Raw genomic sequence first — 25,127 nt, forward strand, 5'->3', positions numbered from 1 at the left:
GTCCTGGATTGTGCCTTCCTGCTCAGATCTCTCCAGGGGCTGCTTGTAGGAAGCAGAGCTACAGTCCCATGCAGCACTGAGAGTAGCTGGATAAAATCCGATTCCTTTCCTAGTTGTTCCTTACCTGTCATGGAAAAGCCTTGCAAGGTGAATGGAGCAAGAAGGATAGCTGATGATCTAAAGAAACATGTAGACAGGACAGCAGTAAGGGTTCATTCCCTTAAAGCTGAAATGACAAGTGTAGGACTTAGAACCAGCCTGGATGAGCTGGCAGAGCTCTTTGCAGAACAGAGGAAGTCTTTACTCGGAAGGCAGTGACACATGGAGTGAGATTGAGGGAGGGGCAGGAAAGAAGATGGAAATATTTTATAGTTTCTCTGAAATCCTAGTGCAGACAGCTTGGACTGCAAGTAGGCGTGTTTGCTTAGCAGTAAAAAATGAGGCTTTCGCTCTGCTAATGAGAGCTACATTCCAAGTTCCCATATCTCTGCAGTCACAAGTTCAGATCATTTAGACAGCAGGTGGCAACTGCAGGACTTCCTTTCAACAGTTGTGCGACAAGCTCTGTTCCGCGAGTGGCAAGCATGGGACTGTGTTCGTCCCTGAACTATTTATGTGAGTCTGGCATTGCCAAATGAGGGGCTGTGACACAGGCACAGTCTGGAATAGAGCTGCCTGTTGAAGAAGGGCTGGCACTAAGATGTGCATTCAGCTCTCCTACAGCTTTCTTGGGAAGGTCTTAAATATTGCAAGTGTTTGGACCTGCATTATCTGTGGTGGTGCTTGCACCATGAGGAGGATACTTGACCTGTGTCAAACAAGTGAGAAGTGGGTAAGTCCTCTACTGAAGGAAAACAAAACGGGATGGTCCCTCAGCCCCTGTGTAAGGAGTGCTGAGGAGAGGGAAGTATGGAGGGCTGGGAAGCAGACTGTATTGGCTTTTTCTTTTGCAAAACATGAAGCTATAGTTCATTTAAACTGGGACAAATTGGGAGCAATCCCACCGTAGCCTACTGAGAGAGCTAAGGACATGGCAGAAAAATTAGTGCTATCCAGCTCCGGGGACGGTTAGAAATTGTGCAGTGATTTCTGCAACATCTCTTGGTGATGTGACAGCACATGTTCAGTGCACTTCTTTAGATACGTGAAAGCAGTTTTTGCTTGTTCAGCAGCTTCATTCTCTCTACACATCGCAAGGCAGAACCAAAGCTCTTTCAGGTGGGTGGATGTGTGTGGCTCCCTCCAGGAGGCAGAGCTGGCGGCTACAGCTCTGATCTCTCAGGCTCAGTATCACCGAATAATCTCTTTGTATTCTGCATTACATACATGAGTAAGATCATTTCTACAGGCATTTTACCTCCTTACTCAATTTATGAAACAGTTTAGTTTAGAGTTAGATGTCATGGTGAAATAGAGTAACAGGGACAGAAAACAGAAAGCTCTACACCGAGGCCTTTCTACCAAGCAAATAATTTTAAATAGTACCTTGAGCATTTTTTTTAAACTTGGAAATTAACAAAGTTCCTCAAAAGAGCAATGTTTTGAATGCAGTTTTGCCAAGATAAATGCTCCGTTTTAGGTGCCTGGTAGCTCCTCTGGCTTTAAGGGAACCACTTCAGTGGATGAAGGTAGTCACGGGTGCTACATTTTTGAGCAACTGTGTAATCACTACTTGGGTTGTGATAGCTCAGTCTGCAGGACTCTGAAACACTGATGGAATGTTTTCTGTTCCCAGTGCAAGTGTTAGACAAGTAATGTAGCTTTAAAATATGTATTTATTCAGCTTCAGTGCTGTTAAATGCTGCCTTTTAAACAATGGCCACTTCAGCAGTGGGAGTTGCACAGCTGTAACAGAGAAGAAAATTTGCTGTACAATATCCTTAAAATACTTGTGGGTGCTTAAGCGGATTGTTGCAATTAAAAATATTGGATTAAAAAATGCCTATTTCATAGCTACTGTTTATTTAAAAACCTCTAGCTGTACAAAAGGGAAACAAAGACAATTTAATTTTTCCAGTGTTGATGATCAAGTTACCATACCGCGTCCAGTGACTTTGGTTTCATTATTTAACAAAACCTGAGAATAGTCCAGTTGTATTACAAGATGGACTGACATGTACAACATATTTATTAGCCAGCAATTAACAGTCAGAGGCATTTTTGTTTGATCTCTGATCCTCTTAGCTGTGGGGGAGAAGCAGGCAGAGGGAAGAGTTTACTTCACCTCATTCCTGACCTCCAGTTAATTTATGGAACAGATCTTCATCCAGTGTTTCATTCTGGTCTTTGGAGCGGGTTGACAAGAAGATGTAGCCCCCAATATATTCATGGATGATTTTGCAGTCTGCGCTCAGACACGTGAAAGCGATAGATACATTCTGATCAAATTCAATTGCAACCTAAAGAAAAAAATGGCAAAATCAGGAACAGGGATAAGCTGCATCTGGGAAAAAAGAGCATGAGTGAGAGCACAGCTGCACCACAGATACTGTGATACTGTGATAATACAGTATCTGTTTCTGCTAACCAGGAGCTGTAAAGATTTCTGGGTCTGCTGGATATTGAATGTCTGGCTGCTTGTTTCTGAATTTTCTGCTATGGCAGGGCCCCCTTGTGGTCAAAATCCTGTTGCTTGTTCAGCCCGGCAACAAAACCATGCTTTCAACTAGATTTTTCTAGTAGTGTATATAGTGAACACCGAGAAGAGCGGGAATGGCATTCCTCATGCTTTGTACCCTTAACCAGCAATGTTTAATACTGTTCGTTTTTATGTGCTGACCTTAAATCTACTCTGGGGCCCAGGTTTTGATTCCCAATTCTAAACCCCAGCAAACTGGGGTTAATTGCTAACTGTGGATTCTGTCCTTTTTTGGGAGGGATCTAAAGAAAACCCAACAGTTTTACCCTGCATTACAGGCTTTGGCACAGGGAATACTGCAGGATGGTATTAGGGATTGTATCTGGTCTCTCCTGGCTGCTACAGACAGATGCGGAAAACTGTATAAGCAGGAACATTTTCCAGGCTGCTTGAATTTACAGCAGGTCACGCTATTCCACCCCAGAAATCTACAATTTACAGAGCCGGCTACAAGCCTTCTAAGCCAAACTCTCCAGAAGACTTGCTGTGCTACACCGGCCCCTCTGAGGCCGCCTTCATCAGGGTCAGGAGCACCCTGGTGTAAACCACACAACGGAGCTTCTTTCTTACAACCATGTACTGACACAGAGGAGCTTGCACACCAGCCTTACAATCTCAGTTTGGGATGTGAAAAGCAAACCATATTCCTGTATTTTCAGCTTATACTAGAGACTGATCACCACAATGTGGAGGATGATGCATGAGCTAGACTATACAGAGATCCACAATGAGATTTTTACTGACAAAGCAGTAAACGTAATGAGCTGTAATTTACTTCTGATCCTCTGTATTTCATCCCTTCAAAATAAAGGGCAACTTATAAAGAATAAGCTTTGTAGGAAGCTGGAGACCTTTCACTTTCTGACTTTTTACTATAGGCTCCATTAAGAAAAAGTTTAGATGGCTTATTTAATAACGTCACAACACATTCATAATCTTCTACTCTGAAGTTTTAAAAATATTTTTGAAAGCATCCTCCAGTGTTTGAAATGTAATGACTGAGCAGAGAGCTGTTACAGGTTTACCTGGCGTATTTCCCAGTTCACATTCCACTGCTTCATGTTGGAGAACCTCCATGTTGTGATAGGATCTCCCGTGGCTATGTCTATTCGTATCAGCCTGTTATAGGACACCCCAAGCAAATCATCCTTCTTGCTGCCTTTAAACCTGAAAAAAAACGTAACCAAGCCTTTAAGCAGATCTGATTTGCTATGGTTTCTGTCTAGAGAAACATTTCACCTGCCTTCCTCTGAAAGTGAAAAAAACATGGGAAAAGTTACAGCAAGCTGGGACTGAGAAGAGCTTGGACCCTTCTTTAGATCAGTACTTGTAATAAAGCAAAAATGTAGGCTGGTGAACAATGGTATAAGATGTAAAAGAATCGGGCAGGTAGATCTGACTGATACCTTTCCAAGCCATTGTTTTCTGTGAAAAAATACTGTTCTGCCAAAATGCATGAATTTGATTATATTTTTACTGGAAAAGTGTCAACAATAATTTTTCCTTGCTTCATTTCACTAATGTTGAAACATGTTCTTCTAGTTATATTCACCTAAATTATACAAGCATATAAAAATATATTTAATATATTGCTCTGCATTCACAAGTTCAGATTGTTTAGACAGCAGGTGGCAACTGCAGGACTTCCTTTCAACACTGCTTTATTGAGACAACTCTGTTAGCAATATATGCATGTTTATGAGTATAATCACAAAAAAGATTGAGTTATTTTAACGTTTCAACTTTCTTCTGATTAGACATAAAAAATAACATAAAAAGTATCAAAACTTTCAGGGGACAGAAATTTCTGAGTTTGAAATCACTAGGAAAAGATTACTCTGGTAAAGAAACTTCCTTCCTCTCTACCTTTCTGCTGAAAGGTACAAGAAATCTCATCTAACTGCTGGTAATATGTTCAATTTCTTTTATTCCGTTTCTGAACCCTCTCTCCTTAGATTAAGCCGGCCTTTAGGGAAAGAACGTGACCCGGGCTACAATTTGTGCCTCACTTAATGCTCCCGCTGAGATACTGCCCACGAGTTTGTAGAAACACACCACAAGGTGTTTTGCTCACGCAACAAAATACAGTTTAGGTGTTGAGTTTGTTTGTTTATTCAACAGAATTGGTGCAGACAGATAGGGCAAAACATCTCTATCTATGTTAGTAGATTAAATAGTGACAGGAAACATTCCTGGGCACTGAACTTTTGTGTTCCGTTCCACTGCTAGGAGAGTCCCTGGCAAAGTGCTGGCTACCGCACTCTCTCAAATGACTTCCAGGTACAGCTCAAGAGCTGGAATATCCAAGGACCAACATGATCCAGTAGTTCACATGAGGCTACGGGGTTTGGGAAGTCAGAAAGTTTAACAGCACAGATGTGGGCTGTTCTATGCCAGCTGGCCTCCATGTGAGAGAATGGTTCCCAGCTGGTTCAACTCATACCACAGATAGATTCCCAAGAGGACCTGGAAGACGTGTTAAGCACAAACTAAGGAGGGTGCCTCCAAGTATGGTTGTGTCTGTACTTTTCAGTTTTTTGGTGGTTTGTCGAGAAAAGACTGCAGGTCTTTTCAAGGTAAATGTCCAGGGAAACTGCTGTGAATGCAACAGGACCTTTCTTGTGCTGATTGCTCTTCCAGATTCACCTAAAACAGGGATTGTGTTTGCTCTTTCCTTAATGAAATGCTAAAAGAAATTATGCTCTGCAAAAAGCATTTTATCATAAAATCTGATCCAAAATAAAAAAAAAAGTCTGATCACACAATCTCATCGATCCAATGAGCAGGAGCTGGAGTGAACAAATATATTGCAAACCTGAGAGCACCAAAAAGACATGCATTTTTTTACATTTTAGTGAGTTTATGTCAATAAAGGTTTAATCCTAGTGATAAATTACTTCAGGCAAAACCTGACAGGTCTGTATATAGGCAGACGTAAGGGACAGTCTTCCTGCAGGAACGGAGCTCCTGACTGTTACCGCTATAGAAAAAAACAATAGTATGCAAGTTACTAGAATTAAAGAAGTCTAGGGGGAGGGGGGAAAAGAGTGTGTTTCCAGAACAGGGAGTCAAAGAACATTCTGCAAATCACCGACTGTGAACATGTTACAGCAGCTTGGCCATCACTGTAAGAGTGTGATTACCTTACGATGTAGTAGGATAAGCCAAATTCAGGGAGAGACTGCCATGCTTGAATAAAACGCAGCTTGGCTTCCACTAGGGTCATCTGGGATACATTTTGGTGGGCTTCCAGAATACGAGCAACCAACTGGGAAACGCAGGAAGAAAGAGAGATTTCAGTTAACTGGAGAACAAAAATACCCTTTCTTTCACTAAATCAAGCATGATTAGCTCTGATGCCATATTCACACACTTAGTGGTCACCATTCATACAAATGTATTGCCGAGAGTGCTTCGGGACAGACCCTGAATTACAAGTACAGAACAGTGCAGGAAGCTCTGTGTCTAGGTTTGTGCTGCACTAGCTCCAGCATACAGCTCTGGAAACTGTGTCCTGAGGGTAGGCTGAATTCTTTTGCAGCAAAAGCAGCGGACAAAGAATTAGGTGGAGAGGAAGAAGAAGCACTGAGGCCAAGAGGGCAGGCAGACACTGTTATTTAAGATGCAGACAGAAACTTCCCATCCTTAAAAAACTTCCTTTCTTACTCTGAAGAGACTTTCAGGGACAGTGTTAATGACTTAGGCAGTGTGGATGTAGGACTACTTGGAAGAAGCACCAAGAGACCTGTCTGTGTGTTCATTTTAAGGAAGAGGCCTCTTGCTAAATATCAAAGGGACATATGAGCGTTGCAAGATGATTCTGCTGTATGGATTCCAAATGCTGCTTTGGGCCAGCTTCACCCCAAGTAACAATTGGAACCACCCATCCCCAACCATCAAGTCACGCTCAGGATACCTGCTTGGACTTGTATTTTTTGGTATAACGTGGTGAGATGAAGCATTCTGGTTTCATGTCTGTGCTTTCTGGATCAGAGACAGTCTGGGGAGACATGGTCCAGTTCTTCATCTTTAGAAATGAAAGGATCTTGTGCACCTCAGGATGGTAAGAGCTATCGGCCATAGTTTTGCCTTTTGAGGCTAAAATGCAAGCAGCCATCCATTGAGCATATTGATTCTCCTGCAACAAAGACAATTATTAGATATTTTTGGATAAACTATTTATGAAGATTGCAACTGCTCATGCAACTTTCACTGTGTGATAGAAACACTCCAGAGTTATTCTGCTTAATTTGTGTGGATGTACAGTTACAAAAGTACTGTTGTTTCTCCCCTGACTGGGCTAGTTCCACCTACAAGACTGCATTTGCTGAACAGTTAGGTTTTAAATTTTCGAGGAAATCTAGTACTTTTGAATAGATTCTCTTGGACATTTAACTGCATGACTATTTTCCACCTAATGAGCATTTTACACAATTCGGGTTCATATATTGCAGTACAAATTAAACAAATTTAAACTGAAAACAAATGTAAGGTCTTCATTAGGTGACACTCACCTGAATGAGGAGAGTTCTAGGTAAGGAAAAAGAACAAACAGAACCAACCTGAAACCACAGTCCCCTGAAAAAACTTTTTACTAAACACGTCAATAATAAACCCTCTCCAGCATCCTTATTTTTCTGTACAAATTACAGAACAAAACAATGGGTGTTCCAGACAATCTGCCAATAAATCTGGAATGCAAACTTTCTCTTATTACTCACATTTTCGCATCTTAAATATACTTCATTCATGCCATCAGCAACAGGAATTAGTAATTTGATTCCAAACTTCTTCGCTGCAACATTTACATCTGGTACAGCTTCACATCCTAGTTCACAGAGAATCAGGAAAGAATAGATGTATTAAATCACTATGTCATTAACTTTAAATACTATGTAATACTAAAGAACAATATTTAAAGGTTGTTTTTCTTTGAGATCAAGGGCCAAGACTTTCTAAGCCTAGGCCTGTTCTACCTTTCTGTTCTAGTTCACTGCCTGGTCTGGCTTACCAAGGTGTTGAATGCTTTGAGCTAAAAAAGCATGTTAGTCACTGTGGAAAAAAGGATCCAAGTGCTCTCAAAACCTCAGACTGATCTTAGGAAACGCTTAACCCTTAATGGAGAGGAGCTGATGAAATAGGCACTTTTGGAAATGTTAGCCTAATCACCTTGAAAGTCTGGACTATATTTTCCGAAGCAACTTAGTACTGACAATGGAACATGGGTGACATCTACAACAGAGCTAGCCAATTCGGGGAGCCCAGAGAACTCTGGGAACCTGGTATTTCGTGTTGATGGTGCTGTTACAGGCCTCCTGGATTCAGCTGGAATAGAGGGTGCCTACAGTTTCTCTTTGTGTCAAGGGACACCAAGGCTGTGGGCTACTCGTGAAGTTCCATGCATTTATCTGACCTACTGAGGATATGCAGGTTGGTATGCAGAGCCTTTGTTCACAGGGATCAATCTTCTTTTTATGTCAAAGGTTTCTTCTAGGATGAATCCTGGGCATCACTGGTTCCCTGATGCTGAACAAATGATGTCCCTGCAGGAGCAGATGTAGATGGAGGCTATATATGGTGCTGGCGTCTGCCATGTACACCTGAGGTTTCTCCTCCAGAAGTACCTAAAGCTGGTTGCAGCTATGAAAATCCCCATGCACAAACCCAGCAAGGTCCACAGAAGGTCTTGGAGCTGTCCCTGCGCAGCAGTATATAGGTGCAAGTTGGCGTTCCTGTCCAGTCCAACATCCATAATCCTCCCCTACCAGCATGCATTTGCCAAGGACAGAGGTAAGTACTCTCATTTAATGTAGAGTAAAAATATTTGGAAACAGAAGAGTCACATAGATCACATTCTCTCCCTGGCTCATCTTTAAGTGAAATCAGCAGTACATGGCATTTTACAAGCCAGGTCTAGATAATGTTGGTTTGGGCTGAGCTAGTGACTCCTGTTTTTGTGGGCCTCTTCTGCAGATGTGTCTGCCTGCTTAGGAGGATCAGTAACTGAAGAAGTTCCAAGACTAAATGCTGCTGTGCTTGCCTTCTTAAGTTTTACAGCAATTCCTTCATTTATTCAGTTCACAAATGCAATGGAAAGGAAAGAAAGGAAAAGAAAATTCCTACCTTTCAGGTTTAGTTTCTCAATAGGTTCTCCTTGTGCAGACTCCTGGTTTTTAAAATATGATATTGAGGTGTCCTTGAAGACAAACCAATATGGCTTGATAGCTTTGAGTGACAGCTTCCTGGGCCTAAAAGAAAAAAAGAAATGACATTTGTTTATATTTAAATGTACAAACTGCTAAGTCACAAATAATACTGTGGATCTCAAGTTGCTCTGAGGTCATACATGGCCTCAGTTGGGTTACTCATACTTGTGTCAATGAAGGGGATGGCAAATGCCTGGAACCAACATGGCACCCAAGTTATGCCACGTATGGATGTGGTTTTTACCTCAGCTTCTAGCTGAATTCCATCTATGATTTCTCTCAGGCTTTTTTCTTTCCCTTCTGTGTGGGTTTTCTTATTTTTTTTTTCACCTTCCCTTCCTAATCAAAGCCATTTCTTTCTAAGAAAAGCTAATTCTCTTTTTTTACATGAATTCAGTAACATTAATGTAATCCACTAATTTGTTCACACTGACTAAAATTAGCTTCAGTTTTTCATAGCTCCTTATCTGGAAGATGTGCACCCATGAAAAGAACTTGTAGTTTCTAAATTGTAAGGGAGCAGAGACCATCTTTTTGGCTTTACCTGAATAGTATCTAACACAACAAAGTTCTGTAGCCCTCCAAGAAAAGATAATGGTTTAAGCCATCTTCTTCCACTAGGGCAGTGCTATTCCAGCTCCTCACACATGTAGACAGATGGATATAATCCCCGTTTTAACGATTTAACTTAATTTCAATACTTTGTTAATGCAAACTGATTTCTTTCAGGGAATATATTTAAAAATATCTGCTTTGGAATTGAGAATTAACTGATAGATACTAATGGTCAAACATGGCTGTTGTGCCAGCCCTACCTCTCTTCAGTAAAAGATCATAATTAATTCTACTAAGAATAACCTAACAAAGTGACAAAGGATGTGGCATTCAATATATTTCAGGAGACAAAACCAGAGGTATTAGCACTACTTTTGTAGAGAAATACTTCACAACTGGCTACAAAGGTAATCAGTGTGGCTAGATTAAAAAAGAATAACACCCCCACCCCCACAGCTATTTCCTAATTTCCTTTTAATCTAAGATGATGGTACAAAGATTATACACCTAGCTGTGAACCACTGATTTATTATCCCCCTCTTGCTTTCTCCAGAGTCTTTTCAGAAATCCTAGCTTAGAATCCTTTATAGAAAATGGAGATTTTAATGTTTAAATTAAAAGAAATAATTTGGATTTTTAAAACTGCCAAATGTTTTGGCTTCTAATTTTCCAATACAGGGACAAAAAAAAAATCTTCAAAAATAAGAGACTGTAAATCTTTTTAGACTAAAAAAAAATATTTTTATATACTCCACAAGTCACTGAAAACTTTTTATAAAGGTGTTTTTTTTTAAAATATTGTAATTCTCCACTTTATTATCATCCACGTGGAGGTGGTGTTTACTAGTATGCTAATATGACGCATACCATGAATAAATGTGAATAGAAGTTCACTACATGAATAGAGTCAGCAGTATGACATGTAAAGCTTTGCAGTTAGGTTTACAGTTAAGCAAATAATTACAGTAACAAAATGTTCCTTTAAAAAAATGTTTTACACCTTACCCAGTTTCTACAATGTCTTAGGTTTAGTAAGTGATTTATCATCTATAGAGGAAATTTTTCATGATGAAAGATAAACTCTGAATGCTTTTAAAAGGAAACTGCTCTACTGCTGGGAAAAAAAAATAAATAATCCATTGTTAGAGGCGAGTAACTGACATAACTTAAAAGCCTTCAATTCCCTTTCATCTTAAGCCACCTTAGTAATTTTAATGCCAAATAAAATTCCTAATTGGAAATGAATAATTAACAATTCTTAACAGTTAACAGCAGTTAAATGTTCAGATGAACTTTTCAGTTCACAGACTACAAATATGATTTATCAACAGAATAAATCTGATAAATATTTGTGCAATAGAAATCTTTATCTTTCTAAAACACAAAGACTGTTCTGTGATAAAAGGCATTACAGATTTGAGGTCACAACAGTCCTTTAAATAACCCATAAATGAAGATTATTACAGTGGGGTCACAGAAAGTCATTTTGATATTTGATGGTTGGACTGGATGATCTTAGAGGTCTTCTCTAATCTTAATGGTTCTATGATAGTAGAAAAAAACAGATTCTATGTTTGGTTCAAAAGGGGTAATTTGTTAATTTCTTTTGTTTAAAAAAAACCAAATAAATCCCCAAGGTTGCTTTCATAAGTTCTTCTCAAGGACAGCTGAAAGTTTTTTCTAGTTTTTCATTGGCAAAACCTAGTAAAATGTGATTGAAAGCAAAATTGTAGATTCTTTTGTTTAGAGATGATGATCGAGGAGCACTAGGAAATAAAAACGCCTGGTCTTTTATAAGCAGATATACAGCTACCCTAGTACCCCAAGAGCAAGAAAGATTGCTCAGAAGCAGGAAGAGAAAGGTTTGAAGAGAATGATATTAGGCTAATTAGACCTATTGGTGTATTTGTTAATTTATAACCATAGGATTGACTGTTAGGTTAGAAAGAAAAACTCAGGAGAGCTTTTGTATGGTTAATCTTTTTGTTTGGTATATTTTATTATTAGTTTTAATAACTCACCTAACTAGCCTGAGATTATCAGCAAGTTTCGGGATGTCTGTGATGTCCTCCTATCAGGAATAATTAGGAATAATTTTAGTACAATGCACTTTGCAATTGTCTGTTAATTCTATCATAAAATCAGGAACTGGGTAGGCTCATCAGATTCAATGCATTTGACACAGTGAAGGAAATTCTGGGATCCAAAAGAGCATACCAAAATGTTATTTGAATTTCCACCTTCCAATGTTACTTCCAGATTAGAAAGCGCAGCTTCTACTTCATCTGCTTCCGATTCACAGGTGAAATCTTGTGCCTCTGATGACAGTGATAACTTGCTTACTTGATACTAAAATAAAACATCAACGTTGAATAGTCAACATACCAATTAGCAACACATGAGCACAGCATATGAAAATACGCCATTTGGTCTTCTGGGTCTTGGACAGGTATGTAAAGTTCTGCAGCACAGAACTATGCTTTTTTTTTTTCACAAGGAAACAGGTAAGTCCAGTAGGATCTCCAGTGCAATTGCTGAAAGTAGCTTCCTGTTGCCAGTGTTTGTATTCCTTCACTCTCTAATCGTCCCTGCTCTGTGACACTGCCTCAGTGCTAGCATTTCCTTCCCTAGTACTGTACTGTCCATACCAGGTAGAAACTTGGCAGTAAGGTTCTGTGGTTTTCCGCAGTGGCAGACCGTGAATTTTTGGCAGCTCTGTTTACATTTTAAAGGAAGAAATTTATTATTAATAAACAAACATTTGTGCCTTATAACCTGCAGCCAGGGACTAAGCCACACTAGGTCGTGTTACATTTCTAAGCACTCCATAGCATCCCTGTCTTCACATTGGGCTATAGCTTTTTTTGGTCTGTTGTGAACGTATGCATTTATGTCTTAGAGAAATGGCCAGGAAGAAGATGTGAAAGAGTGGTAGCTGGTATGGGAAGAAACACGTTGTAATAATCCCTTTTAGAATAGGCTGGTATCAAAGTTACATCCTGGGAATGGTTTGTTTTAGATAATGTTAGTAAATGGTTCCATAATTGTATGTGTCAGTTTGAATAATGGTGTGCTGCTACTGGATTTAGTTGGTTTGGTTGATGGATGCTGCTTATTGTTTCTCCCTCAAATAGCAGACCCCCAATCCAAGCAGAGCTGTTGGCCTGGGTTCTATCCTAGTCTTGTCCTGGCTTGTACCTGCCTCTTGAGGAAACAGGTTTTGCAACTTGGGTCAAGTACATGCCTGTAATGCAGCGAAGATCAGCATTTCTTCCTCTGTGCAGTCAATTTCTTCTAACAGGATGGCCCAACGGGCTTGTTCATATATTTGGTTTATTCGCACTGCATCATACTGTAGCAAAAAAAAGAACAACATTGGTTATTAATGACCATCAAGACAAAGACCCAGCGTCAGCTGTAGCTGACCTTTATGCCTGAAGGCATAGAGGTTACTTCCTTCCTCCTCCCATCTCTGCCCTGCTGTTTTTTCCCATCCTTCTCCTGTACTACCTTGGGTGACTGTGTGTAGGGTCACGGTGGCTTGCTGATCCAACAGAAAACTAATCAGGAGTCCCTGGCTGAAGCAGAAGGGGAGGTTAATACATCCCCTTTTGTGTTATTGTGCCTCGTACTGGCTTAACTGAAATGTGAAACCATACTGTGAGAGTGAAAATAACACGACACGCCTGATATGAATTTGAAATTCAACAGCTTGCTACTGCCAAAAGCCAGAAACTCTTTATTCTTCTCTTACCCTCTTCTGCTCTTGGCTCTTTCGGTTCTCACTCTATCTTTGCACTGGCTTGACATTTGTCATATCCTGCTGTGAACTGTGTTAATTCACTGTCCGTTTTCTGGATAGTGATTGTTTCTTATTATTTACTTGGTTAATAAGCTGAAGTGACTCACAGAAATATCCAAGCCTCAGAGCTGGTGAAAGGTAAGTGATGGGAGGGTAAGCCTTGGAGCGTGACCTCTCCCAGAAGTGGTGAGCTGTTAAGTTGCCTGAAGCTGGTTTGGGGTAATTTCGTCCTATGGCTCCATGGCTTGCAAAGAAAGGAAATGTTTGGGCTGCTGATGTTGAAACATGTACTTGAATGTTAGTGGGGATGGCATTTCACCCTAAAACATGCCACCTGAAGAAGATAGTGCTCTTCTTTTTATTTGAGATGCCTGAAATGAAGGGGTTTTACAGAATTTACAGAAAATAAGTGTGAAGGCCAAATCCTCTAAAATTAACATTTGAACTTTTTGATTTACACTGGTCAATGATCATGCTTTAATTTCACAAAAAGTATCACCAAAGCCTTAAAAACACTGGCTTAACACAACCACAATGACTGACTTTTAGTGGAAATAAAGGCAATTGAGAGGCAACTAGAGAAAAACACTTAAGTAATTTTTGAAGATGAAGTCTTGTTTTCAGGTGGGACTTAAGCATTTTCACTGAAGTTTCCAGAGGTATTTATTGACCCAGTTACGTTGAAACAAATGTGATTTAAGTTCCTGAGGGCTTCTGAGGGCTTCAGCCCAGAAAATCTGAGTATACAGTGAAGGGCAGTGGAACATAACTTATTTTAAAGTCCATTATCAAGAACAGGACTTATAGCTTTACATCATTTAGGATACTGTTGGTTTAGTTTTCCTTTAATTTTTCTTGTTAAAAAAGAGGCAGAAAGTAAACCGGCCCCTTTGGAAATAGGGATACTGTTTCTGGTGTTCTTCAGATCTCATGTTTATACTTAAGATCTTATTTCAGATGAGGAACAGTGTCCAGAGGGGAAAAGTGCAGCCTTTGAGGGGAAGAAGTAGAATTTGATCTCTGAAGGGCCCGTGACAAACCTTAGCTAAAATTCAGTATCCTTGTGCTATGGCTCTTTGACATGAAAGTAGAGAAACAATGAATAGCAATAAAAACAAAGCTCTTACTTTTGGATTCAAATCAAAGAAAGTGTAATATTTAAAGCGTAAAAGAAGTTGATCGTCCTCCAGAATGCCTTGTTCCATAAGTGATCGAGATGAATCTAGCCAACTGCAGAAGAAAACAACCCACAGTTTCATCTGTACAGGAAAAACTATCACACCTGCAGAACTATAACATACTTGTAAAATGAAAGTGGAAACAAACGGCTCTAATTCACACAACTCTGGGGAAAATTTACGTAACTCAAGAAGGTGGAACGTTCATATGGATTTCCAACTTCCATTGTATAAACTCAGTAGCTACAATTTTCCTGGTTTTCTCCAGCACTATCCAAAACATGAAGAGTAGATACAGAAACTGAGCAGTAACTAGTTGTGCGGTGACCTGTGCCAGTAAGATCTCCAGAAATGGGAGGTTCATTTAGACCATGGCAAAAGTCTGCCTGTAATATTTAGAACGCCCGCTTTTCATTTCTGTATTTGCTGTTTTATAGTTCTAGCTACTTCTGTTCTCCAGTGACATCCAATGAAAACATCAAAGTCACTGTTAAATGCTCACAGATCTAAAAACGGCAATCCATATTTGAATGCTACAGAGACAATGCTCTCAATTGCATGAACCACTGAACGCCCCAGTGCTCTGTATTCTTCTGTGGTGTACAATAAGCAATGTTTGCTTGTGCATAATTCAGTAAGTCACCTCTTTGTAATGCCTTAGAGCTTTACTGGATTTATCCATGTCTGTATTTCGACTGTCCATTTAAAGCCTTTAGAGTTTGCAGTCTGAACTGTCCCTTAGTTGTGCCCACAGTGCTAAACTGGATTTGCCTTCATCTAACAACAGAATTTAGTTCAGAGCCCGCACAATTACACCATTCATCACTTTAAAACAGAATGCCTAACCAAGAATGTTGATAAGGAAAAAAGACCAAAAAGAGTTAAGTATTTCTGAAAGAAAATCTAGATCAAAGCATGTTTTTAACTATCGATATAGCCATATATCAGGGGGTTGTTTTCAAATTCTGCTTTATACTGAAAAAGATGGATTAATGCTACCCATGTTAAGCTGGGAGATCTCAAAAAGAGGCATCTTACCCTGCATTGAGTTTGGCTTTGTCAGCTAAAGTCCGAGGCTGGTACATCTCTGCTAGCGTTTCTGGAGAACAGTTGGGATGACTGAAGGCAAGGATGCTGCAGTTCTGCTCAGTCAAGGGACTGTCACTGAACCAAGTAATTGTAGAAGAAGCTGGTGTCCCACTGATGGGATCGTATGTGGGTGTCATGGTTTTACTATATAATCCTGGACTTCCTGCAAGTTAAAAGAGTAATGTATTATTCCAGGGAAAACTGCCTCCACCACTTTCCATCATAAAAGACTAACCCTTTTCTTTCAAGACAGTCTCATATCTCTGCTGTTTACAGCAGGCCTTGTCCTTTCATAGGGGAAGTGACCTCAGGGACAGAAGTGCCCTTCCTTGTTCTGTGAGATATCTCAGTTGTGTTGGAGACAGGAAACACACATTTTCAAGCCTTCATTTCTGCTTTTCCTTTAAGGCTGGCAAAATTGCTGCACATTTTAAGAGTGGTTTCACACTTTTAAAGAGCCACAGCACATTCTGTATGTAGGGCCACAGCTGATTGCTTGTTTTCTGGTACAGCCTTTCTCATGTCAATGGAAACAAAAACATTTGAAAAACAACAGAAAACTATTGATATACTGGAGACTCCAGCAACTTCTTGAAGCCTCTAATTTCAGGCCAACTGTGTCACTCTGACTACCATCCCACATTAAACTGCTCTCCCTGGTTTTAATTGTGTAGTGAAGGATTTCTTCCTCTTTTTGACTTTCAGTCAGAAGAACAAAATTTTATTGGTTTTTTTATTACCTGATAATCCAGAACTCACTGGAGAGTTGCATAGGTTTAAAATATCTTCTGTAGCTGGTTCTTTGCTGTTCTTGTCTTTTTTCTTTTTCTTTTTGAGTGTACCTTCCGATTGCTTCATCAAAGAGAGTTCTTCTGACCGTCTAATATCTACAATGGCAATTTGGGAAGTGAAGCAAGACGAAACATTTGAAACTTAGCAGCTTACATCCAAAAAAAGCTCATGGTTGGTAATAGCATTTGGGGAAGCTCTATATTGCAATTTTATTTTTAGCAGGTTGAAAGCAGTAGCGGTGGAAAATGCAGTAACACAGCAAAAGACTTCAGGCTGTGAGAAAGAGTTTTGACAGGATTTAAGCCTGCTTTTGTAGCAAGCATAACTGCATTTTAGAACACCAGAGAACAACTTTCTCCCTAATGGGTCTGCAATCCCATTTGAGCATAATAACCTTGATAAAAAGACTGACTTATGAATAAGCAAGAACACAAATGGAACCACTGTATTTGAAGTTCATGGCTTCTATTATTCACTTAAGAATTTTATATTTCACCTACAAGATTCTGTCTCAGCTATAGACTATTCCCTAATGCACTACTGATTCAGACTTGTATGGTCAGTTGCAAACCTGACACTTGGTTCCTGAAAAACGCTTTTATTCTGTGGTAAGCAGACATTTTTGACAGTATTCACTTATGAAAAAAGTTACAAGGTTCCTGTATTGACTCCATCTGGAAGAAAAATGTGGGTGGAAATATTTAATTTGGCCAAATGTCAGTTGTACAATTATGGCATCATTTTATCAGAGCTGTTAAACATAATAAAGACATACTGTCCACTTCACAAACCAATGCTAGAAGATGAAATTGAAAGCTACATTGTGGTCTGTATGAGGTTGCCAGTTCCTTAGGATGAATGTTATTGGTCTAAGCTTTGAAGACCTAAATTAAAGAATCCCTAAAACTAAGGGATTCTGAAGATCGTTTGCAGACTCAATCACAGGCATATAGGTCTGGCATGCTCCAAGACCTCATCTCTGCTTGGAAGTGCTCCATTACTCAAAAGAGCAGAAACACAGGGACTCGGTGCTGCAACACATTCATGAGGTAGTTGGATATGCACTGCCCTGAGGAGCTGTGTGCATATAAAAGCTTTGAAAGTTTCAAACATGCCTCTTCTGAAGTAAATACACATAACCGATAGGCCAAGCTGAATATCATTAATGCTAGTGAAAATAGGCAATAAGTTAGTTGACGCCAGTAAACAGTGCCTATGGCGAAAGCTGGTCTAGGAGATTGATAAGGTGAAGCTCCTACTCAATGGCATAGACTAAGCAGGACTGAGTTCTGCTCAAGGAGGACAAGGATCCAACAAAACCATCAACGAGACTTTACTATCTGCAGTGCTCCTGCAGCTCATGGGACACATTTCTGACACTGTTTGCATCAGTTATCACAAAGACTGAGAACCATTGACATGCATGGGATACTAAAACCCAAAAAATCTGACATTTGAACTTGGGTCAACTCAATCAGATTTCTCCTTGAGCTAAACAGTTTTACCAGTAAGGACTTCAAAACAAAGTTACTTAATAAAATGCTCCAACCTGGCTGCCAGAGGGGATTTATCTTTACTTACTGAGAATTTTGCAGATGTCGCTGACAGCTCTGAAAACCACAGAAGAGAAGCTGACTTTCAGTTTCACAGTCTTCATGTTTGGCAAGCGAAGCCGCAGCATTTTGTGCTGAGTAGTAAAGAACAGCTTAGCATCTGCCTGCACCCCACATTTGTCGAGTGTCCAGTGGGTTTTCAGAAGCCAACACTTTTTTTGCTCCCACCAAAAAGCATAGTCTGACCAATCTTGTGATATTTCTAGGAAAATACAACATGGTTATTAATAAACTATCGAGAAAATATACTAAAAACATGGTTTGGAAACAGTGGTCTGCAAACATGAATAATTATTTACATTAAAGTAGGAACTACAGTTCCCGAGACTTACACCCTGTTTGCTGAATTCTTGCGGCAGTCACGGGGAACTAACTTTGTTTTCCCTGAAGACTTAACCTGGTTGCTGACTGTGGCACTGCCTTAATCTTGCAGATATGCACAGGGAAAGTGCATTTCCTGAAGCTGGTGCTATATGTGGTCCAATGCTGCCTAGATTGTGCTAGGATATGGACCAATAACAAGGATACCTACTTCACAACTTAGTGCAAGCTGAAAGTCCTCCAACAAAACCTTGTGAGCATCCACATGCACACAAGTTCTTCCAGAATCTTCTGGGAAACACCACTGAACAGCTCATCTCTACAGTGGTCAAAAACAAGGGACAAAAACTTCTCTGGGAAGACAGGCTTGTCAAGAGATGCCTGTCTTGTTTCACTAATATGGATTTTCCTGTGTTTTGCTCAAGTAAAAAATGTTTGTGCACTTTGAAGACATGCAGAAAAAGTAAAGCTTGCTGAATCAAGAACGGATTGAAGACTTTGTTCATAACTTATATTAAGAATTTTGGAAGGGAAGAACAGTGGCTTTTGTCTGATTACTCTTAAGCAGTAAGTTATCCTGGCCTGAGAGTTGTCTTGACTAGATCAGCATGAAAATCACATGCACAAGGAAAGACATAATGTATTGCTGCTCTCAGTTCCATGGGAAATGTCAAGATAACTTCCCAGATGCCAGTGATATGTAGTAGCAAGTGAAGTTTCTGTGTTATCTTTGTCAAGTTGTTTCCGTTTTCTGCATCATTTCTTGTTCCTCTTCACCAGGCAAAGGCTAATCTTCAGCCTGTCTAGAGCACGGCAGAGCCCTATCCTATTTTCTTGGTAAAAAATTGTGTCTCAAGACAGCTGCTGACACAAACACTTAGTTACAGACTTGCTTTAAATATTATTTAATATAGGAAGCTTTTTGCACTAGTTGAATATTAGTTATAATTACTGTTAACGGGGCTCTGGCCACATAAAACCCCTGAGTCTGCAGCTCTTGCTTGCTCAGTGTACCATTACAGAGAAGTAAATGAGACAGTACCATTTCAAAATGCACAGGAGCATATCTGTTTGTAGAGGGAAAGCTGCGTGTATTATTTTAATAACACCATGTAAATTAAACAGGTCTTTACTCACTGATTTGTTCTACTAATTTCAGCATCAGTCCTCCAATATGAAGGTCCCCTGTCACCTGCAGTAAAAATTCCTTTTGTACCTCTTCATGCTGATGATCAACTGTCACCAAGAGCTCCCAGGAGTGAGACCCATATTCATTTGAGGAAATCATTTTGGAAAGGTCTATGTAAGCTCTGCAAAAACAAAACAAACAAGCAAAAAGGATATTTTTCCTCCATACCCTCAAAAAAAGGTCTCTCTCCACAGTCTCAAAATACCTCCATACTGCCAAGACTTTGCAGTGGCCTTGGCTGGAACTTCATATGTGTTATCTGGTTACCTCTGAACTAGACTCTGCTCTGGTAATTACTTTTGCAAGAAAGGCACATGAAATTTTTTGGGTTTATTCTGATTCCACCATGTCCCATCTTGTCCCCCCCAACTCAAGTGTCTCCAGTTGGGTAGTGGTAGCCCAGTTTTACCTAGTTTACCCAGTTTACCTGCTATACAACACTAATCTGCCTGTTTGGACACCACAAAGCCTGCAGTTGCAGGTGGGCTCTGTTTTGGCACCTACCCAGTGAACAATGGATTTTTTTTTGACTTGCCCACTTACAGCTGTAATTTTCACTGCATATGAGAGTTTACACTTGTAGCAAAAAGCAGATGAGTTCTGCCAGCTTGGTGCCAGGGGACCAAAAACCAGAGAGTAGTTTTACCTATTTGGGTAGATGTGGGGGCAGAAAAATAACTCTAGTGGCTCTCTGCCAGCAATACCCAGACACATAACTGCAGTATCTGTTGACAGTCTGCTTGCATAGAGATGTGGGCTGTATCCTGTCTCAGCAGAGTGAAGTGTCTGAGAACCCACCAGGCTCCTGCCAGGACAGGTAACAGTCATCATGCCAAGCCAAACTAGAGAAGATGCTCAAAGTAGAAGCTTTGGTTGTCATCAGTAGAGTTCTGCTAATTACTGTAGAAAGAGCTTGCAGGTATGAGGTGACTGATGCTGCAGGAAGGATTTGTCATATTTAACCAGTGAGAGAAAATAGCAGATTAGCACTCAGTGTCCTCTCAAACTGAACACTGAGAAACAAGTCTTTGCAGTTGAAGATTAGGCAGTAAAGTGGATAACTTTCATTTATTGCAGACTTTCAGCAATACCTGGGAACCAGGCCACAGAGACTGTTAAAGGTGCTGTACACAGACTGCTTCTAACATAAAAAATAACCAGGAGTTGTTTATGAAGGCTAGAGGGGATGTCATGATGTTAACAAGACTTTTGTAGATCTTTTTAAAAAGAAGTATTTAGTAATCAAAAATCTTTAGCCTAAAAGTTAGGTTAAACCTAGAAAAAATTCAGGACAGTTGCCACAGGTGAGGAGTGAGAGAAGGAATGACTTTTTTTAGGACTGACTGCAGGACAAGATCAGACTAGCTTAGGTTACACTAATATAAAATTAAGCTAAAGTTTAAATATAGCATGCCTAGAAACACAGTGAAAATTTAAGTTCACCTGTTTACTCAATTTATTATAACAAAGCTTTATGCTACCTATTAGATAATAAAAGAGGGTTTTAGTACCAAAAGTTTCTAGTCCAGGGCAAAGCCCAATTCAATGTTCATTCTCAGGTCCCCTTCCAGAGGTGCAAGGAGGCTCTTACAACTCAACACACAGCCTGTTACAGCTTAATCTTCGCTGGGCTATCAGGTGTTCTTCATGTTTCTTAAAGTCTTAAGAATTTCAACAGGAAAATTTTTCATATTTTGTTAAATTATGTATCATTCAGTATTTGCGTTACGTAGTACAACATAAAGCAAAATCATCTAACCATTTCAGTGAAATCTTTTTAAAATCGTTTGCCAGGATACTGATGTTCTATATTTGGTTCCTTGAATTGTTGGGCCTAGGCACTGCCAGCTGCCAACACTACTGATTTAGATTTTGATATCAGTGAGATAATAGAAATATGGTGTTAATGCCAAATTCTACTAATAAGGAAAAGTGATTCCAAAGGTAAAGGCAATGAAAGTGTATCTGTTCAAGATTAGATTGATCCTCCCCTAAATGAATGACGATATAAACAAAACAGTCTGCCCAGATCAAACCCACTGTTTCAGGGGAAAAATCACCTTACCCAAGAAGTTTCACTAGAGCAGTGCTGGGGGGCTGCCCCGAAATTGTAAAATCACGGTGACTGACAGACAGCCCTAACTCAGTAAACTGCAACTTCATAATCATATGACGCCAAGGGGACAATTTACGCCAAGGAACAAATGCTATTATTAATTATGTTCTTGGATGTGCCAGCCTACACCTTTTCACCAAACAGTTATTAAACTGACAAGGGTTGATACTTATCCAAGAAGTTTGTTTGGTTTGCCTTGGTAAATAAAGGTATTGTGTTGGACGCCGGAAAACACTATGGCTTTCCTGCCTCTGGGATAAAGCTGGGATTCTGAATTGGTGCTGCTGCGTACCACACCAGTGGGCACCTGGTGGAGGGGAAGGGCTGTGTGTCTCTTGAAGAAACTGTGCCCAAGAGACAGCTTCTGAGGTGGTCTCAGACAGATGAGGCTTTCAGCACAAGGGCAGTACACGGTGTAGAGAACAATTGTTATTGTTACACTGTATTCATAGCAAAACAAAAATCCTGGCTTTAGAAAAGTCAAAATGCCACTAGTCATTCTCCTAAGCAGCAATAACAGCATAACAAATAAATAAGTCTACAGGTGGCCTAAGCTTGGGAACTATGTGATTTCATCTCAGGAGCACGGGTATCAAATTTGGCAGAGGAACTGTGTTTGTGCCCATGCTCCAGACCACTATAAGCCACTATCGTTACAGACTGTACACTATGAGCCAGTATTGATGAAAAGAGACAGCCTCATCTCCTCTCTTCTGCCAGGAAAGACATTTAGGAGCTGATCTGGATTTTTTGTTTTCCCTTTTTAAATTTCGTTTAGCTTCCCAGCCTGATCCAGTATGCAAATGCTTGTGCTGCCACAGATGAAAAGGAGCAGCCCTAGGGGTGGGTGAAGCTCTTTCACTCATCCTGCTGGCTGACAGGGCTTGGAAAATGATGGCCTCAGCGCAGTGAATCCTGGCACTCCATCACCCCCTAAAGCTTCTCTCTTCTCTACTTCCTCTTCAAAGCAGGAGGTTTTAGTTTGATGATGAGATGACACAAACACAAGTTGATCTATCAGAGCGCGCAGCACAAAGACTAGTGTCGAAAAAGAAAAGGGCAATTAAGAGCCGTGTATGAAAAGCAGAACTGCCAGGGGAAAAGGCTCCAGGTCTCCAAACCTTCAGGTCAAGCCTGGATCTGCTCCGGGAACGCACCCCAGTTCCCGGGGGCTGCAGCTGGCTGGCCTGGCACAGGGAGATCAAACAGCCCAGGAATATGCCCCCAGGCTCCTGCTGGCTCCCGTCACTGTTTCTACAGCGTCTCGAGCCAAGGCTGCGATGAAAAAGCAGCAATCGCCCTACGGATCGAGCAGCCCGCAAGTTTTACAGCCCGGAACTTGAAACTTCGCGTGGAAATACGGAAGGATGTGAAGCACCAGAGCGGGGAAAGATCTACTAGAGGGTAAAGGGAGGAGAAACGCAGAAATAAAGGTACGAGCGCTCATCTCTACGCTTCCCCAGCATCCCTCCGGAGGCACCTGCTGCGGGCAGCGCCGGAGGGGGGACCGGCCCATCGCAACCGCTCGAAAAGGATTAAAAAAAGGGAAAAAAAAAAACCCAAATAAATTTAAGCCCCGAGGGGATTTCCCCGCCTGCCTCCTGCAGCAGCAGCGCGGCGGGGCACTCGGCAGCCCCCGCCCCAGCGCTCACTCACTTGCGGGCTCCGGTGGCAGCGCCGTGTCCCTCGCCTGCCGCTCCCTTCGCCTCCGCCTGTCGCCTGAAAGGCAAAGGGAAGGGGAGGAGCCGACACCCTGCCCTGCCCTGCCCTGCTGCCCCAGCCCTCCTTCCCCTCCTCCCCGCTGCGGCGGGCGGGGCGAAGGCAGCGCCCCCGGGGCTGCTGCTGGGGCGGGTGGGGCTGCTGGGGAGGCTGGGGGGGAGGCTGCTGCCGGGGAAAGGCAGCGTTGTGGAAAAGCCTTTTCTGTTGGAGGTGGCTGGTGAGGAACAAGGAGCAGACAAGTCGTATCTAAAATACTTCCCTATCTCCCTTTCAGGAAGTGAAAGCCGGTGCAAAGATACAAGCAATACGAATTAAAAGTTAATATTTGACTTTAGGGTAAGAACGAAACGTCAAATTTACAACAAGGGCAAGCGTCGGATTTTGCATCTGGGACGCGGCAGCCCTGGGTACACATACAGACCGGGGAGAGAGAGGCTGGAAAACAGCCCTGCAGAAAGGGATCTGGGGGTTCTGGCTGAGGGCGAGTTGAACGTGAGCTAACAGTGTGCCCTGGTAGCCAAGAGAGCCAACCGTGTCCTGGGGTGCATCAAGCACGGCATTGCCAGCCGGTCAGTTGAGGGAGGGGATTGTCCCGCTCTACTCCGCACTGGTGCGGCCCCGCCTCGAGTGCTGTGTGCAGTTTTGGGCGCTGCAGTATAAAAAGGATCTAGAGCTACTGGAGAGTGTCCGGAGAAGGCATAAAGGTGGTGAAGGGTCTAGAGGGGAAGTCACAGAAGAAGCAGCTGAAGTCCCTTGGTCTGTTCAGCCTGGAGAAGAGGAGACTATGGGGAGACATTATCATTGTCTTCAGCTTCCTCCCAAGGGAAGGAGGGGGAGCAGGCGCTGATCTCTTCTCTCTGGTAACAAATGATAGGACCCAAGGCACGAAGCCTGACAATATTCCAGAAGCGTGTGGACAGTGCACTCAGACACAGGGTGTGAATTTGGCATTGTCCTTATGCAGGGACGTGAGTTGGACTCCATGATCCTTGTGGGTCCCTTCCAACTCAGGAGATTCTATGATACTTTAAGACCGATTAGTGTTTGAAAATGTAGCTAGGTAGATATAAGTCACTCTGTAGTGACCATGGCTAAAAGCTTTCCTCCTCCTGTTGTGAAAGCCTTCCTGTCTGTTGCTGGATGTTGGATGTGAAACCGATAGGACTGACAGTAAAATGCTCACACAAGGCCTGCTCAGGCATGCTGTATCAAAGAGGGCTTGTTGGTAGCATAGTGACCATATATGACACAGTGCAGGACACACACCCCCCTGCCCCCACCCCAAGATCAACAGGAAAGATTGATGAAGAAAATAAAGGAAAAAGTTCTTTCAGGTTAAACTCATGTCCTCAAGAAAGAGCCTCCAGAGGCTATAGAGGTATAAAGGATACATCTTTGACGCAGCAAAGTTACTTTCATTATAGCAAAGCAGTTGTGAAGTTGTTGAACCACAAATAAAACCACAGAGTATTTGCTTTTCAATCTCCCAGACTCGATCACGGAGCTGCTCTGGCCATACTCATCTCTTGAGATTGTCTGTGCATGCACCAAGGTTGTGCAAGTATCAGACATCCTTTTAGGCAGGAACTTGAGAGCTCATACCTTTCAGGGCCCTCAGTCACCTGAGGGCACAGATAGGCCTTTAATTACCCCACCGGGGACCAATACCAGGCACTCCATTAAAGTTCAGGCCAGGTGCTCAGTCTTTGCTTGAATGGTGCCCTGGTTGGTGGGGGTACTGAAAGGGTCGCCCTCCAATCCAGGCTTATCCTTCTGTATGGACTAGTTCTTCATTTGCTGTTTCTTGGCAGTTCCTTAACACAATGGCTTTCAGGTCTGAGTTACTTTGAACAGTTAGAAAAGCAATTAGAAAACCTTAGAAGCTTATTTTTGGGCCAGAATATTTTGA

At 41.4% G+C, this 25,127-nt stretch overlaps 1 protein-coding gene across 2 annotated transcripts; it reads right to left on the reverse strand.

Annotated features, from left to right (window-relative positions):
- Nucleotides 1-1,784: 1,784 nt before the first annotated feature.
- Nucleotides 1,785-23,267, reverse strand: FERMT1 (FERM domain containing kindlin 1). 2 transcript variants are annotated; one of them, XM_009556483.2, is made up of 15 exons: nucleotides 23,156-23,267; nucleotides 19,332-19,504; nucleotides 17,842-18,075; nucleotides 16,209-16,355; nucleotides 15,418-15,631; nucleotides 14,329-14,431; nucleotides 12,644-12,751; nucleotides 11,617-11,748; nucleotides 11,421-11,470; nucleotides 8,762-8,886; nucleotides 7,360-7,466; nucleotides 6,555-6,776; nucleotides 5,782-5,906; nucleotides 3,664-3,805; nucleotides 1,785-2,399 (listed from the first exon to the last, which is right to left on the reverse strand). In XM_009556483.2, exons 2-15 carry the CDS (start codon nucleotides 19,480-19,482, stop codon nucleotides 2,226-2,228), a joined length of 2,034 nt encoding a protein of 677 aa, XP_009554778.2. In that variant the 5' UTR covers nucleotides 19,483-19,504; nucleotides 23,156-23,267; the 3' UTR covers nucleotides 1,785-2,225. The 2 variants fall into 2 exon arrangements, with proteins under 2 accessions (XP_009554778.2, XP_053918975.1); XM_054063000.1 differs by having other exon boundaries at nucleotides 1,786-2,399; nucleotides 19,411-19,504; nucleotides 23,156-23,180.
- Between the last annotated feature and the right edge of the window lie 1,860 nt (nucleotides 23,268-25,127).

Source organism: Cuculus canorus, chromosome 3 (genome assembly GCF_017976375.1).
Source record: "Cuculus canorus isolate bCucCan1 chromosome 3, bCucCan1.pri, whole genome shotgun sequence".
In the NCBI taxonomy this organism is placed as follows: domain Eukaryota; kingdom Metazoa; phylum Chordata; class Aves; order Cuculiformes; family Cuculidae; genus Cuculus; species Cuculus canorus.